At 41.2% G+C, this 16012-nt stretch overlaps 1 protein-coding gene across 2 annotated transcripts in view; it reads left to right on the top strand.

The window, feature by feature from the left end:
* aff2 (AF4/FMR2 family, member 2) overlaps nucleotides 1–16012 on the top strand; it is a 199815-nt gene that overhangs the window by 110343 nt on the left and 73460 nt on the right. For both annotated transcript variants that reach the window (XM_032554938.1, XM_032554937.1), the window contains exon 5: nucleotides 11950–11994. In XM_032554938.1, the coding sequence (XP_032410829.1) occupies nucleotides 11950–11994 (45 nt within the window). The remainder of the gene's footprint in view (nucleotides 1–11949; nucleotides 11995–16012) is intronic.

Here is a 16012-nt window from a genome sequence, read left to right as displayed (position 1 = left end):
CATGCCCCCTTTAATAGCTAAGTCGGTGTTAAATGTTTGATAAATGAGTATTGAGACCGCTTGCCCGTGGATTTATTAAAATTTTATTTAAACGAAAATCTGTCTGTGTGTGTTGGGGAGGGGGACAAAAAGGTTTATTACTACACGGTGTGTGCGCTCGTCTGTTTGAAAGTCAAATAGTTTCATTACAAACTGGCTTAGTAGGAATTAGCAGAGTTTAGTCCTTGAGCCACAGTGACCACAGACTGTGAATAAACGACTGAAGCCAGCTCACTTTGCCTAACAAGTACCGCTAAGTCCTAAACTACAGGCTGCTATGAACCATGGCTACAAAAAAAAGTCCGAAAAGTTGCTCATTTTAAATTAATGTCACTTTTGTATGAATACAAAAATTAGGTCAGTTTCACTGAATTATGTTTATTCCTTCTGACCAACAAAAGGGGTGGGAATTTATTGCATTGTTTATCATTTATCCTGTAAAACTTGTCATAAGAAATTTGATTTATTGTTAACTATTCTAGTCAATTTAGCAAACAAGTTAGACTGTAGCTGGAATTGAGATTATGTGAAGTCAAGTTTTAACTTCTAAGATAAAGATAATAAAATCTACTGTCTAAGTTAGCTACTATCTAAGTTAGTTGCTAACTAACTTAGTAGTTACTAAGTAGTAGCACTAGTAGCACTACTACTAGTGCTACTAGTAGTACTACTACTAGTGCTACTAGTAGTACTACTAGCTAGTAGTAGTAGTAAAAGCTACTAAGTTAGTTACTAAGTTAGCTACTAGCTAGCTACTAGTAGTAGTAAAAGCTACTAAGTTAGCTACTATCTAGTTAGTGGTAGTAGTAGTAAAAGCTACTATCTAAGTTAGCTACTAGTAGTAGTAAAAGCTAATAAGTTAGCTACTAGCTAGCTAGTAGTAGTAGCATGACAGCTCCTAGCTTAAATATGAAGCCGTTAGCTGAAAACGGCTACCAATAATATCTTTTATCAAGGTTTATGTAAAATAGTAACAGATTTATAATAGTCTGTGCTTGGATGGAAATGGAAAAAAGATAATAAAAAAAGAAAGTGTTGTAGTTTTTGCATTAATCCTGGATTTTAAATTAATTTCATGACTCCCTTTATTCATGTGCCAGTCTTCGTAATTTAGAGTTTTAAAAAAGAAGCCAGCAGAAGAGAAGTACATAAATAAATAAATAAATAAATTTCAGTCTCACTATATTGTCTGAACTCGAAATGACCTTCTGTCTTAACTGAGAAGAGACCAGAATCTTATTCCTCATTCTTCAAGCTTGTTCTCGCCAAACAAACACGAAGTGCTCCGAGCTTCCGGCGCATACACGCGCAAGTGGAAGGCCAATTAGCACCGGGTGAAAACGCTGGGCTTATTTGAAGCAATGTTTCAATGACAATATTTAATTGGATGGTAAATCAACTCCTTATCAGCTTCTCCACAGCTTGGTGGGAGAGAGAGACGGGAGAGGAAAACTGGGAGCAAGAGGGAGAGGAGCTGACAGAGTGAAGGAGAAAAAAAAAAACAAATAAGAAGAGATGAGAGACTCATGTCGAGTGGAAGAGGTAAAACTGCGTGTACTGCATCTGTGCAAGATAACCAGGCCTGTAAACCAAAAGGGCTACTCGGGGACTTCATTATGGTCATGTACCACAAATGTGATTAAAATTAAAGCTACACTGAATAAATAAAGGACTGGATTTTCAAAAAATGCTCAGTTTATGATTTTTCTTAAATTGTGCCAGAAGCATTAGTGAATTCTTTCCTCAGTGAAAAGTTTCAGATTATGATGTCATTATGTTGTCAAACATTAGCACATTTTGAATGATGATAAATGATCAAAAGCACGTGAAAACAACGATTACAGCTCGGGACTTTTGAAAGTAAAATAAAAGTGATTCATGGTGTTGTATCGTATGTAACTTTTATTAAAAAAAAAATGTTTTTTTTATTTGATTTTTTTACTGATTTGTTAAAACTGTCACCATGTCATGACTGTAAAACATGAAATGGATAATCTGTGAAAAGATCAATCTCCTTCACCTTCTCCTAGAGCTACTATTGCCATATGAAGCAATGCACAGCTCCCAATTAACAACAACCAATTAGAAGCAGAAGGAGGGTTTTAACGTTGTCAATCAACCAGTGAATGCGCTACTAAATGTGCTAATGGCGGAGAAACAACTTAGTTACAGGAAAAGAGCTTAGCTGCCATCATCTATGGCTGTGCTAACTTGGGTTAACATTCTGGAGTGTAGCAGAGAGCCACACGGAGGGTGATTGACAGTGCTAAGACCCGCCCCCTTGGCTCTGATTGGTTTTCTAGTTAGCACCGGGAGAAGATGGAGGAACTCAATTTACTTTTTCACATATCTTTCTCATACCATACAGTCATAACTCGGTGACATTTTCAACAACTATGAAGAAAATAAATTCATTAAAATAAAAGTTACATACTGCAGCTTTAAAATCTATGTAACTAATTAATCAAAATTAACACGGTAAAGTCCCGTTGTTAATATAAAAAACCTCCACTGATTTTAAAACACCTCCTAAGCGCTTGTGTGCTGCTAATTGGACCATACGTGCCCTTAAATGTAAATATCACTTTGGCCTCTTGAAACCAAATTTTCATCTCCCCCATGCTGGGTCAAGAAGTGGCCTGAGTGAAAACAATCGACTTCATTATGCGTCGGACGCGCTGATGTAGTGGCAGCCATAATCATCTGTTTTTACAACCTCCTCCCTAATCCGGTGTTTCAGTAATCACTCTCTGCTGCTTGCTCTGAGTGCTGTCTGTAGTTATGCTGTCACCAAGCTGCGGAAAGCTTCTCTTTTAGCTCGATGGGCGGTCGTAGAGTAGCATCCGGTTGTAATGGCTGTAATACGAAGAAGGGGAAAGTCATCCAACCTAGGAGGAAAAGACTACGTTCGTTGGGAGACGACGAGGATAGATCGCTTTGTCTGGAGGAGGCTCGTGTGTGCTAAACTGACTTCCATGGACTCAATCTTTAGATTATCAGACGGGTTGACTCCTACATAAACATGTGGCACACACACACATCCCCCCACTCCCCCCACCCCACACACACACACACAAACATATTCTCCTCTGAGGCGATGCTTGTGATCTATCAAGCATGCTGGTAATCCCAGCGACGGCGGTCACTTCAGCTCTGTAAACAGCTGAAATATGGATGATAAAAGAAGCAGATGAAACCGAATAAACGAGGAGCCTGTGGACCAGAAGGAAAAAAAATCCTTGAAGATTTTCCAAACCGTGTTGGACTCGGCTCTGAGCCGTATAGGACCCCAAACTTCAATCACGCTGTCTGGATGATTGGCAGTCTTCATTTGACTTTGGTATTTTTTTCATGACAGCAGAGCAGAGGAGGCTTTTCTGTTTTTGGCCTCAGAGAGCCGCATTAAAAGATGCAGTTGGATACTTTGTGTAATTTTTACAACAAAGTAAACCTTCTCTTATTTTACAGTGAGATTATCCACCAAAAAAGAAACAGTGAAGCAGAAACACGAGCGGATGTGCTAATAGCCCTCGGAACATGTTTGCGTTCGTCTAGCTCTCAGATTTGATTCTGTTTGACTCCCGTCTTTCTCTCCCTCTGCACATTATCCTCCTTTCTGCCCTCTTTTATCTCCCGTCGCTGCCAGTCTCCTCGCGGAACATAATTATCTCCCAGTTATTGTAAATATGAATAGATTGCGTGCGTTTTGGGGGTGTTTTCAATCTCCCGTATTTTGTCAACCCACATGCATTCAGCTCCCTCTCTTTGCACATACAAAAAACAGAGATCAGGGGGGAGCCTGTTTCTTTAGTCTTAAACACATTAGTGTAATTACCTCCTAATGATATTTAATTCCCACACAAAAGGAAACAAGACACTCCGGTGCATTTTGAAACATGAAAAGGAAGAGGGAAGAGAAGCATTTTGAGAGGAATCGCATTAAATTGTGTTTGTTATGTAATTTTATAGGTGACTGCTTGTGGAGCGTAAACAGGCCCCTCGCTGATGTGACAAATTAATGTAATAAACGGAACCCATTCAGTAAATCCGAGTGCAGCGTCAGGTCATAATCACGGGGGATTTTTTTTTTTTTAGGAAGAAAGCAACCTTTTTCCTTTAGATGCAGACAATTAGAACTGCATTCGGTCCACTGTGGTCACAGTCTGATTGTATTAACGATACAGACATTACAAAGCAAATGATCTTTTGAGATTTACTCCAAGTGTGTAGTGTTGTTTTTGACAATTACCGTTGGGATCTAAGGGTACACTCACACCAGCCCTGTTTGGTCCACTTTGATCGAACTCTTAATTCGTTTTGCCTATACAGTCTGGTTCTCTTTGGAGGTGTGAATGTGCAGTCAGACTCGGATGCATACCAAAAAAGTGAACTGGAAACTAAGGGTGTTTTCACAGCTGATAGTTCCGTAGACTTGGTTCGACTGGGGGGCCAAAGTTGCTACATTACATTTTTAGCTGGTGTGGTTCACTTTCACACTGCACTGTCTCAATTAGTCCAAACAGTTTGAAAAACCTGTTCCCCTCCTCGCCTGTGGCGGCGCTGCACTAATAAACACTGATGAAGACGTGAGCGCAACGTCCTTCTTCACAAAATGCAAAACCGGAGTGGCGTCAGTTGTAGGATTTCTCTTTTGTCGTTGGTAAAGGTCATTTTATTTATATGGCACATTTTCAGCAACAAGGCAATACAAAGTGCTTTACGGGATTTAAAAGAAAATACAAACAAAATAACAAACCAAAGGAAAGAGCAAAAGAAGAAAAAGCTGATAATGTTGATCCAAAGTAAATAAACTAGTTACTCCTATCCAGGGTTGGTAGATAAGTATTAGTAAGGGTCCTCTGGTCTAATTCCTTTTCTGGATTGGGAGAATAGGAGTCTAAACAGTAGTTGCTAAGGTAGTTTTTCTGGATTCCAAGTTCTAATCCCTGTTCTGGTAGCCAGTTCTAGACCAGAGAGTTTGTTTTGGTTGCATTTACCCAGAACACCCTGCTTTCGGAGCGGTCTCTGGTCCGCTTGCTTCCACGTTTGCATTCAAATCACACCAGAGATTACTTCAATCGAACCGAGATGCAGGTTTTTTGGCGGACCAGAAGACCTAGATCTCGGACCAAAAGATTTACTGGAAATATTGACCTTTTTTTTGCAAAAGTATTGAATTTACCAGTTTGATCTACTGTAGTTCTTCTGCACAAACTGAACAAAACCGCACAACTTATTCTGAGTTGAGAAGGAGCTTTAGATGAGCATGTTTGAGATCTTTAGTTGTGTTTCGACTGCAGGAACCTTTTCCAAGGACCGGATTTGTTCTGTTCAGTTTGGTTCTGTTGTTTCCAGAACTAAGCCCAAATCTCATCATTTGACAGTCTGGAATAAATGGCTCATTTGGAATTTGGAATCAGCCTGATCAATCCATCTCTAGCTACATTTAAAAAGCTTTTCTCAGTGGGAAAATATGTTTCGACAAGTTAGGTTGTACCTCTTTTCTGTTGCTATTAATAATTGTAGCCAGCCCGTTGTGGGCATATGGTGCTCCATCACTTGCCAAGTCAGGATTTTTTTTCTGTTTTTTCTTCTTTTTTTTTTTTGCGTTTTGCATAAACAGCCTCTAAATAAAAATCAACTTCTCAGGCTGTTCTTTGGCACAAACCATCTGGATCACATCTGGATGCATCTGACCCATGCAAACTGAAGCAGCAGTATGATAGTGACTTCAGACTAAATCTCTGTTAGTCGAAAGAAAACAGTTGTTGGCTTTATTTCCTTTTATCTAAATGGTAATTAGTTTCTGATTGTGCTTGAAGGCTTGTTAGCCCTTTTGGTTGTCTGCTGGCTTGACCCTTGCTTTTTATGGATTCACAAAGTTCTCCTCGCTCTCTTTAAACGCGTCTAGATTCGGACCAGCTAGTCAATGTAATGATTTTTCTAGAGGCTCTACGAGGTTAGCCGTTTTTATTCAGAGCGGTCTCTGGAACGGGACTGTGTCGGTGCTTGTTTTTGGCTAACAACGTGGGACTGAGCGAGTGGCTTTCGGCTAGTGTGTGCCTCTGCGTTGCATGTGTGGACATCTTTTCTATCTGAGCTGCTGTTTCAGAGAGAAAGGATTTCTGCCTCAGTAATTGCCTCTGCTATATCCCTCCCCCTCTCCGATCCGCTCTTCCCCTTACTCATTTTTCTTTGGTATCTATTTTCTCTCAGAAATTTGTCCTTTTTCCTCCCCCAGACTTACGCCGCAGCTCTCGGCCGTCTCTCATTTCTCTTTCATGCTCTCCCTATCTTGCGGTCCTTGAAATTAACTGCGATCTCGCAGTAACATTAATTAAGGGAACCTGCGCGCCACACACCCGTTTACCATGTGAAAGTCACCTGTCCATTAGGTCCATTAAAATCTGGTTAGCATTCACTGAGCTCCGGGTTCTTTCGAAGCTTTTTCTTTTCTTTTTTTTTTGCTTTTATTTATTTTGTTGTTGTTGTTTTTTCAAAATTTCGCCTGCTGATTCAGTTTTTTTTAACATCTCTGGTTTCTCCACTCCAGAGCTGTAACTTAAGGAGACATTAGAACGACATTCAAAATAATTTTTTTTACACTTTTTTTGGTTTTGGCGTGTGTGAGCCGTTTCATTTGTATTTTAAATCAAAGACGAAAAGGTTGTGGAGTTGACTGTCTTTGTTCTTTGGTGTCTAACATGACCAAATAGTGAGGTTAGCGCAACAAGAATTACAAATTACAAAGGTTGACAACGTTTCCATAGTGAACAATGTCTATGTTAGACAAAGCTCAAAAAGATAAAACAGTGTACAAATATTTCTGTCAGGCAAGTATTCTAAACTGCAGTCTGTCTTTGACGTGTCTCTACTTCCTCTGATTTCGTTTGGAATCTCTCGTTAAAACTGAAAATAGCTAACTTTAAGTCTTCTTCACCCAGTAACAACATTGACACCGAAGAGTGGCGTTGTCAGTGCAATCTGGTTGCACTTACATAAGGCGCAGCGAGTGGGTGGAAAAAGGTCAATCAAGGATTGTGCTACTAACTTTTCCTTTGGTCACAATAAAAGTGACGGTTTAAAACAGCTGACTTGTTTGCAGATGTTTTAGGTAACTATGGCGCACAAATACTGCTCCTGAAAAACATTTACAGGCCTCAGTAGGACACAAGTTACACGAGAATATGATTTTTCGTACTGAGCTGCACACAGGAGCTGAATTCATTCATAATTTTATATAATATAACTGTCTGTCTTATAGACGTATACTAAGAACTTACTAAATATTAAAAGTTTTTTTCTTGACATTATGAAACAGAAGTCCTGTTGATGAAAATAGTAGGCTTATTTAGTAACACGCTGTAAGTATGTTAACATTTATACGTTTATAGCCACATTTCTGCGATGCTTTGCCGGTTTTTGACTCATTTTTCCTGCGTTTTTATGCTTTATCCTCTCACCAAAGTGAAGAACACGCTTACTCACTGCTGTAAGGGATTGTTGTTCTGTGTTGACTCAGAATTATAGTCTTGAGTCATAAGCATACGTACGGTTAAAAACAGGTTGTAATCCTTTTCATTCTGATCTTGGGGAAAAGTGTAGATGTTGAAGGAGAAGTGGCCCGAGGACTCGCCCTTGAGGAACCCCTAGTAGTTTTCTCACATTTTAACTGATTTCTAGTCTACAAATCAGTGTTTTATTATCAGCTGTGTCAGGCAGCTGCAATAATGGCTTGTTTTGGACACGTAGTGCAACAAGCAGACTAGTAACAAGTAAGTGGTGCTAACAATTGCTAATTGTTAACAAGATTTATTGGTTAAAACTGATTCTCGACTGCTGTTTGAGGTTTTCTGTCGGAAGAAAACGTCTCCATCCAGCGCCTGTGACTTCAGGTCTGTGTGATCAATCTGCTGAAGTAGAATAACGGCTCCTGTCCAGAAAACATACAGATGGGTTTTCGTTCTGTGAGCTCAAGCAGGCGCAAAGTCCCGGCCTGCGGTGCCTTTTGTTGTTTCAGCAGGCTGTGATTTAAGGCCGAACATGATGTCACCCCCATCATCATGGTAGCTAAATTGCCCCTCCGTTCGCGTCGGCGCTGTTAGTAATGGCGTGTGACGGAGGTCATGTTGCCGTAGAGTGAGACAGGTTCCGACTTCCCGCTCGCCGCTCCACCGTCTTTCCTTTGTGTCGCTGAACCAAGATCCAAGACAAAGTTCTGACCCGTAGAGCTGCATGTGTTTGCAGTTACTTTTTTATTTTTTTGGAATTGATCTCTTTGCAATTGAGATGATTCTTATGTATTTTCCGAAGTGTTATCGCACAAGATCACAGGTCCCTCGGCTGCAATCATGGCTTGTTTTGGACTAAATAGAAAAGCGGCTTGGTGCTGGGCTGGAGCGGCAGAAATGAACTGAGTTTGAACTCAGAAAGCAAAGACTTCCAGCTGGGCAGATGTTAATATTTCAGAGTCCATAAATACGGGCAGTGCCTTGCAGAAGTATTAACATCATTTGAACTTTGCGTATTTTCTTACAGTCAACAGACTGGAGCTCAGTCTGATTGGAGAGCATCTATCAAGCATTGACACAAGTTCTCAACCGAATTTAGGTCTGGACTTTGACTATACCACTCTAAAAATATTATTGTACTTTAAACGTGACTATTCATTTCTAACGCTGCTTAGGTTTATAGTGCTGAAAAGTGAACACTTATCCTAATCTGAAGTCTGCTAGGGCTGCCCAGATTTTTTTTTTCTTTTGATTGTTTTCATAATTTTTCCATCCACTTCACAATAACGCACCATCTTACATTGGCCTATTGTACTCAATTCCAATAAAATGCTTCACACTTTGCGGTCGTAATGCGATAGACTGTGGAAGTTCAAAGGGAACCTATTTTGCAAAATTCACATTTTGTACATTTATTCTGTTCTACTACTTCTAAAATCACATCAAGATGTTTCTTAGTTTTTGTTTTTTTTTAGCAATAAGTGAATATTTTTTGGTGTCCTGAAAACCTCTCGATCGCTAAGTCACAACTGACTGGCACTGCGTCGTTACCTAGCAACCCAGGCGGAGCTCCTGCTGGTTTTACCGCTGTACAATGGCTGCTGGAAAAGACAAGTGTTTTGTTTCTGACTTGCTGCATTCTTGTTGGTTGTGTAGGAGGCTCTACTTCTGCTTTTCAAAGATGCACAGCTGTATGTTTGTAGACATTCTCGCACACAATTGTAAACGTTGATTTGGGGGCGTGGCTAGCAGCAGCTAATTTAGATTTAAAGTGACAAGATGCCCTGAAATAACTCATGCTGAATGCAGCTCAAAGTAGACAGACCTGAAGAATGATGTTAAAAAAAATGTAATGAACATGTTTTGTGTAACCTGTCCAAGGACACGTAGCAGGTCACCTGTGAGGAATGTTAATGCTGTTGTAAGACGCTCTCCTAACTTAACCTTTCAACAGTCTGTTGTTAACATGTACGGTTCCTGCTCTCAGACGTTGTTTGTCTTCATTTATTTCCGAGGATGCAGTCGTGTTTTTATGATCAGACGGGCTCTGTGGACGCGGCCGCCATGTTTACACAGATTAACAGCCTGCAGCCAGTGAACTGGTTAATCAGACCACTTACACAAACTCCCTCTGCCTCCCAATCAAACCCCAGCCTGGCCCTCCGCTTGTCAAGCTAAAAGTGTCCTGCGGTTTACATGACACGGGCCAAGCCGCAGTCATTTCTAAATCTGAATAACTGAAATGCTCCTTTTTTTTTTAAAAATACACGTCCTTATTGCCTCACTAACCCCAGTGTTTAGCATTTAAAGACCTAATTGCAGTGAGCGTGAGCCATCCGTCTCATCAGACGGACGTTGAAAGCCGCGCGTCTCTGAGCTGTGGTCGTAAATTTACGGCCGCGCAGCGAGCGGGCCGGACGGCTTTACATGAACACGCAGGAATTTATGAACGCCTCGACCTCGGCTGAACCGCTCAGGGTGGAGCGGCTCGAAGTTGCCGTTGGCTGAGCTTTTGGATTTCTCCACATGTTGAAGTGATAAACAAGCGTCATAAAAATTTTAAAAAAAAACTTCTCTTGGAATTTGAAGACTATTTGTGGCATGTGTGTTGTTATAAACCGATTCAGATAAAAACACAGCAAGAAAACGTCAATAAACACAGCAGCGGCTGTATAACATTGAAACCGGTTGCATAAATTTAGTAGTCCCCCTACAAACCTCCCAAGAAAGGGAACTTCTTGTTTTCAGCTTGACATTTCAATGGTTTTCAGGTGGTCTCTGCGCGCATAAACGGACCTCACCGGCTCAACAGATTGGCAGCTGTGTCCACATGTTGCTTTGTTCACGCTCTGGCCACCTTTCAGTGGCTTTATGGGAGAGCTGGGTGGAAAATCTCCGTAGGAAACACAGGAGTTTGCCGCTACGTTTGGAACATCTCTGGAAAATTGCAAAGCTGCAGAATATGGCTGGAAACAGCAACGGCAGCTGAATTATGAAGGCTCTACCTTTCAATTGCTAGAGCCTTTTGTGGCTTTACCAGTGGTCAATGCTTGACTATTGTACGGTGAAGCATTGACCATATAATTGCGCAAACTGGAGTTGCGGGAAAAAATTCACTCAATGAAAAGACGTCAGTTTCGAAAAAAAAATCATGTTTTTCGATAAAATGTTGGTATTGAAATTGGTTTATTTTGCAAAACTGCAATGGAGACACTTTTTTGCATCGAAACAAGGGTCTCCGTTGCCTGATCAAAAACAGGATGCTAGTAATTGCGGAAAAGACAAAGAAGACAACAGGAAGTGGCTGGAGGATAAGACGCGGCATGTTTTTTAACAATTTATCACGTAAACAAATGTATTCACGCGTGATTTCGATTGCGTTTCTTTTTTAATGTAAACGCCACGACTGCGAGAATGTGCGGAATACAGACTTAGGTTTTGCAGAAGTTTATAATGAAATACAGCAAATCAGAAATAGATATGAAGGCTCCACCCTACAAAAAAGTAGCAGTAGCCCCTTTTCTATTGACCATAAAAAATTGGAATTACGAAAATAAATTAGCTTTACAGACACGCGTCATATTTGAAGAAACTCACATTTGTTTTATAAAACGGTTTTATGTTGGATTTTTCCGCCAAATTTAAATAGATGTATTTGAAAAAAAATGCGTCACACGAGTCAGGTGACCAACAACCAGACGGTGGAACATGGTATTTTTTCCCAGGCACAGACAATCTGGTTCAGGTTGACGTCAACAACCTGAAACATGCAGCCAAAGCTGCAATGGAAGTGCTTAGATCAAAGTAAATTATTGGATGACCTAGAATGGCCAAGTCAAAGTTCTGATGTAAATCCAGTTGAGAATCTCTGCGGAATCTCACTGTAACACATTTTTCTGGATGAATTGTCCCAGAAATTATTGTGATGAACAATAATTTTGGGGGTTTCTTTAAACAATTTTGAAATAGTATAGTAGTAATGGCATAAATGATGCAAGAACACATTATCAAAGATCAATCAACTTTAAATTCCAACAAACATTTATCACTGGAATATCCAGAAAGATCCACTGTATGGATCAGTTATGGACTCTAAGCGGCATTAATGTGCGAAGTTTTAGTTTTACTTTGAGGTTGAGAGTTGGACTTTATAACGGCTTCTGAACCCTGAGAACGGCATAAACCCGTTACGTTTTCCACAGTCAGCCCCCCATCAGACATGACTCACTAAACCTGGAACCTTCAGACGTTTGGCCAAACCTGAACCTGATGCGTTGTGAACGGACCTGCCCTCTCCCTGTGTTGCTGCACTTTTTCTTCTTTTGATCGTTCTGTTTTCACTGCAAAACTGCTATTACCATTTGTTAAAGTCAGGCTTTCTGTCTTTGTTTTCCTCCAGGTCAGTCTGCCAAACGACTCCAGCTGCGTTGAAGAGATTTTGCGGGTATGTTCCCTGGACACACACACACACACACACCGTCTCTCTCTCTCTCTCTCTCTGCTATACACAGGGTAATTGCGCTGATTATCAGCTGTTTTCTGTTTGCTCTGAAAGACTTTGGTTCTTCTCCAGAGAATTTGATCGTAGGAAGAAATGACAGAATGAAGCGAGAGAATGAGAAACAGAAGGGCTGCAACACAAAGGATGGGAAAAAGAGATACTTTGGCTCAGGTCCATGATTATAGATTTTTTTTGGTTCCTTGTTGGATGATGTCAGGCAGAAATCTTTTCCATAATTTTTCCTCCATCCGTGTCTAGCAGAATTTCTCCAAACAACTCGTTTTTTTTCTCTCGTGTTTCTGTTCTGCTCTGAATGATGTCAAAACAGATGTTTTCCCCGACAATCTTCCCCTCCTCTGTCAGCTGCCCCGTCGCCAACGATGCGATCGGACGGCTCAGTCAGCTCCTAAACCTCCGTCTCGGCCGTGGAAACGCATTCCCTCCTTTCCTCCTCTTCCCATCTGTCTCCCTCCGTTCCTTCCTCCCTGCCCTCTGTCGTTCGCCGCCCGCTCCCTTTCACAAATCGACATGCCGGTCAACAGGCTTTGTGACAGACTATCTGCTGCGAGCCGCATGAAAGGCCTCTGTCAATAATATCGGTGCGCCATTGAATCCGGCCTGCGATGTTTAGGCGTGTCAAGTGGAAAGATCGGGGCGTTCAGAATGTGAGGCGGGAGGAATCGGCCTGCAGCCCGTTGCCTCCCCTACCAGTCAGCTGTCAAGGAAACATGGCAGATTCACATGCGGGGTAGCGAAGTCTAACGGTGAGGCGGCAGAGAGATGTAAAGCAAAACATGGTGCAGCGTTTGCTTTACCGACTGCCAGAACCGATGAAGTGACGGTTCTGTTCTGCGTAAATAAAAGCCCAAGTGGTCGTGGTGGTTGTGTGTCACGCTGTCATGACTCTTGGCATTGGGCAGTGTGTGCTGCGGCTGAACAAACTGTTCTCAGAGCGTCGACTGTTTGCTCTGCTAAGAAACTGCTGTGGCCCAGAAGGGTCAACGGGATGCAAGTGCCACAACGCAGCAACAGAAAACCGCAAGGCAACAGGAAAAGTCACAACGCAACTTCAAATGTCACAACGCAGCAATAAAAAGCCGCAGGGCAACAGCAAAAAGGCCCATTGCAACAACACAAGTTATCGTGGTTTATCGACGCAAACAATGCAACAGCAAATGATACAACATAACGAGAAAAAGCCGTAAAGCAACAGGAAAGAGACACATTGCAAAAGCCACAACGCAATAGCAGAACTGTGAAAGCAACAAGTCACAACGAAACATGAAAGGAACAACACAACTACAAAGGACACAAGGCAACGACAAAACGTCAAAATCCAACAGCAAATGCCACATCGCAACAGCAGGAAGTTGAAACGCAAAAGCAAAAAACCATATTGCAGTTTTGTTGACCTTTCTGCTACAGTAAGAAACAAACCACTAAACTATTTAGTTTGAGTCCTGAATATTTAGTTTTTCTGAAAGATCGACTTCAAAACCACTAGATAAACTGCTGACAGGACTTCAAGCTGCATAAGAAAAATCACATCATAACTTAAAAATCACTGCAAAAGAGGCAAAAACCAAACGACCAGAGAGAGGAGTCGAGTGTTTTGGTCTGATCTGTCAGAAGTCAACACAAGAAAATGTCAACTATCCGTCTGTCGTCTTCCTTTCTTATGTCGGATCTGGTCACCAAGTGACAGGTCCGAAAGAGAAATCCCTGTCCACCTCATTATCGGACATCCTGAGGCTTTCCAGCAGTCAGAGCCATAAATACTCTCTCCAACTACTTCTGGGTGTTCTTCTGCAGGGTTCCTTTCCAGTGGGACGTGCCCGGAAAATCTCTAAATGGAGTTATCCAGGAGGCATTTGATCAGCTGTCCAAACCGCTTCGACTTAATTATTTCAGCGTGATGCCTCAGGCTGCGTCCAGCCGCCTTACGTACCAAGCTAATTCCAGCTGCTTTCAGTCAGGATCCGGCTCTTTCAGCCACGGCCCACGTCTCACGGCCACAGGTGAGGGTCAGAGTCTAACCGGGTCGGGAAAATGAGAACTTTAACGGCCCGTCTCTTTCCTCGCCGCAGCAGTGCCTCGTTTTAGCAGTTGAGGACTCTCTAAATCCGTCCGTCCATCTCTCGCCGCTGCTTCATTTTCACCATCAATCTTGAACGAGACAGTAATCCCAACTCCTCTGCTTGAGGCAGGATTTGACCTTTGACTGAAGGCTACTTGACACAGGAGGTCGTGACCTTGAGATCCCGACAGAACGGAGCTGCGGCATATATCAAAACGCAGTCGGCAGCACAAGATGGATGTTTCAAATGTCAGAAAAGGAGCGCTTGAACGCAACATTTGCTAAGCTGCTAGGCTGGGCGTTTCCTGCGTTCATGCTGCAGCACATTTGGCCATTTGCATCAACCTTTGCTGAACTTGATGCCAACACCTGATGCAGATTTTAATGGGCATTGTGAAAATGGAAAAGAAAGCAAATACTGACAGTGTAGGCATTGGTTATGACAATCAAAAACAAAATCACAGCAGTCCTTTGCATGTATTGCTGTGTCTTTCATACGTCAGCAGCAGATATCATGATCTGTTTTTCTTTTAAAAAGACCCAAAAAACCACAAATGTCGTGAAAAAATCTTAATTTATGCTGTCTAGAACAAAAAATGCCGTCTAAACTGTTCTTTTAGGTTGACAGAAATTGGCTTAGTGATGATTTGGTGATAATAATAATAATAATAATAATTGTGATTTATCTTTACACACGTGCATGGTGTTAAGCAAAGTTAACCTGAGTTCTACTGCTAATGCAGACGTGCTTGTTGCTTAAAATAATCGATTAATAATTCATATTTTACCAGACCAGAGTGTTCTATGAACATTTCTTTTCCACATAGAAAAGTAGTGATTTCCTTCTTTTTCTTACCGTCAGTTTTCCATATACAATAGTGTTGAATGAAAGCAGTTGAAAAGCGTCTTTATTCCATAATTAAAGTGTAACTTTCAAACACCCGATCTTTCCCAGAGACAGGCGCTGTGAATCTCAAAGGAGTGCCGAAGTGTTGCCTCCGTTAATACTTTGACACTGTAGTCACACACGTTGGATGGAACTGTTATTAATATGATAAATTAGATCAGTATAAAACCTCATAAACCCCGCGCTTCAATAAGCCAGCCTGTCTGAGTCCTTTTGAAAGTGATTTTTAATGACCGTCTGTTGCGTCCTTGTGAGTTTTTGGTCGACTTTTGCCGAAAAGTAATCACGGTGTCTACTCAGACGTTAAGGCAACTTGCTCAGCCGGTGTCCGATTAGTAGCAGTGAGGGCGTATGTGCAACTTTTGTGTATGTTGTGTATAAGTGCTTATTGTTTATGCCTTCCACTCAGCTGTGCTTCCTGGAATCCACCATTAAAAAAAAACACACATCAGACAATAGAAATGTTTCAAATATATGTCAGATGACAAATTTAGCATACACATTAATAAAATAATTAATTACAGTTCATACAAAATGTTGATACATTTTTAAAAAATATACAATAATTTACCATTTCTATTATTCACATGTCTTCATATTGCTGTTTTGTTTCATGTTCTGGTTCAACATAAGCAGCAATATCAGGTGTTTACAATGCAGATGCATATTTGAAAGTGACGTTAACACGTATCACGTTGGAACCACAAGTAGGGGTGTAGCAATACAAGAATCTCACGGTACAATACGATATGCGATGTTCTGATCACGATACGATATGTGTCACAATATTTGGCAAACAGTACAATTCGATACGATTCGATGCACTTTTGCGATTTTCTGAAAGATTTTAGAAGGACAGAGTGATTTTAGTGACATTTTGTGTTCCATAGACTTGGATTTAATTAACTGAAAACTGATTAAAAGCACCAACCACACAATACCTGACTCTGATTGGACAGAGTCTAACAGTCTGCAGC

The sequence above is a fragment of the Xiphophorus hellerii genome, chromosome 23, assembly GCF_003331165.1.
Source record: "Xiphophorus hellerii strain 12219 chromosome 23, Xiphophorus_hellerii-4.1, whole genome shotgun sequence".
In the NCBI taxonomy this organism is placed as follows: domain Eukaryota; kingdom Metazoa; phylum Chordata; class Actinopteri; order Cyprinodontiformes; family Poeciliidae; genus Xiphophorus; species Xiphophorus hellerii.
This window is presented reverse-complemented; position numbering and strand designations above follow the sequence as displayed.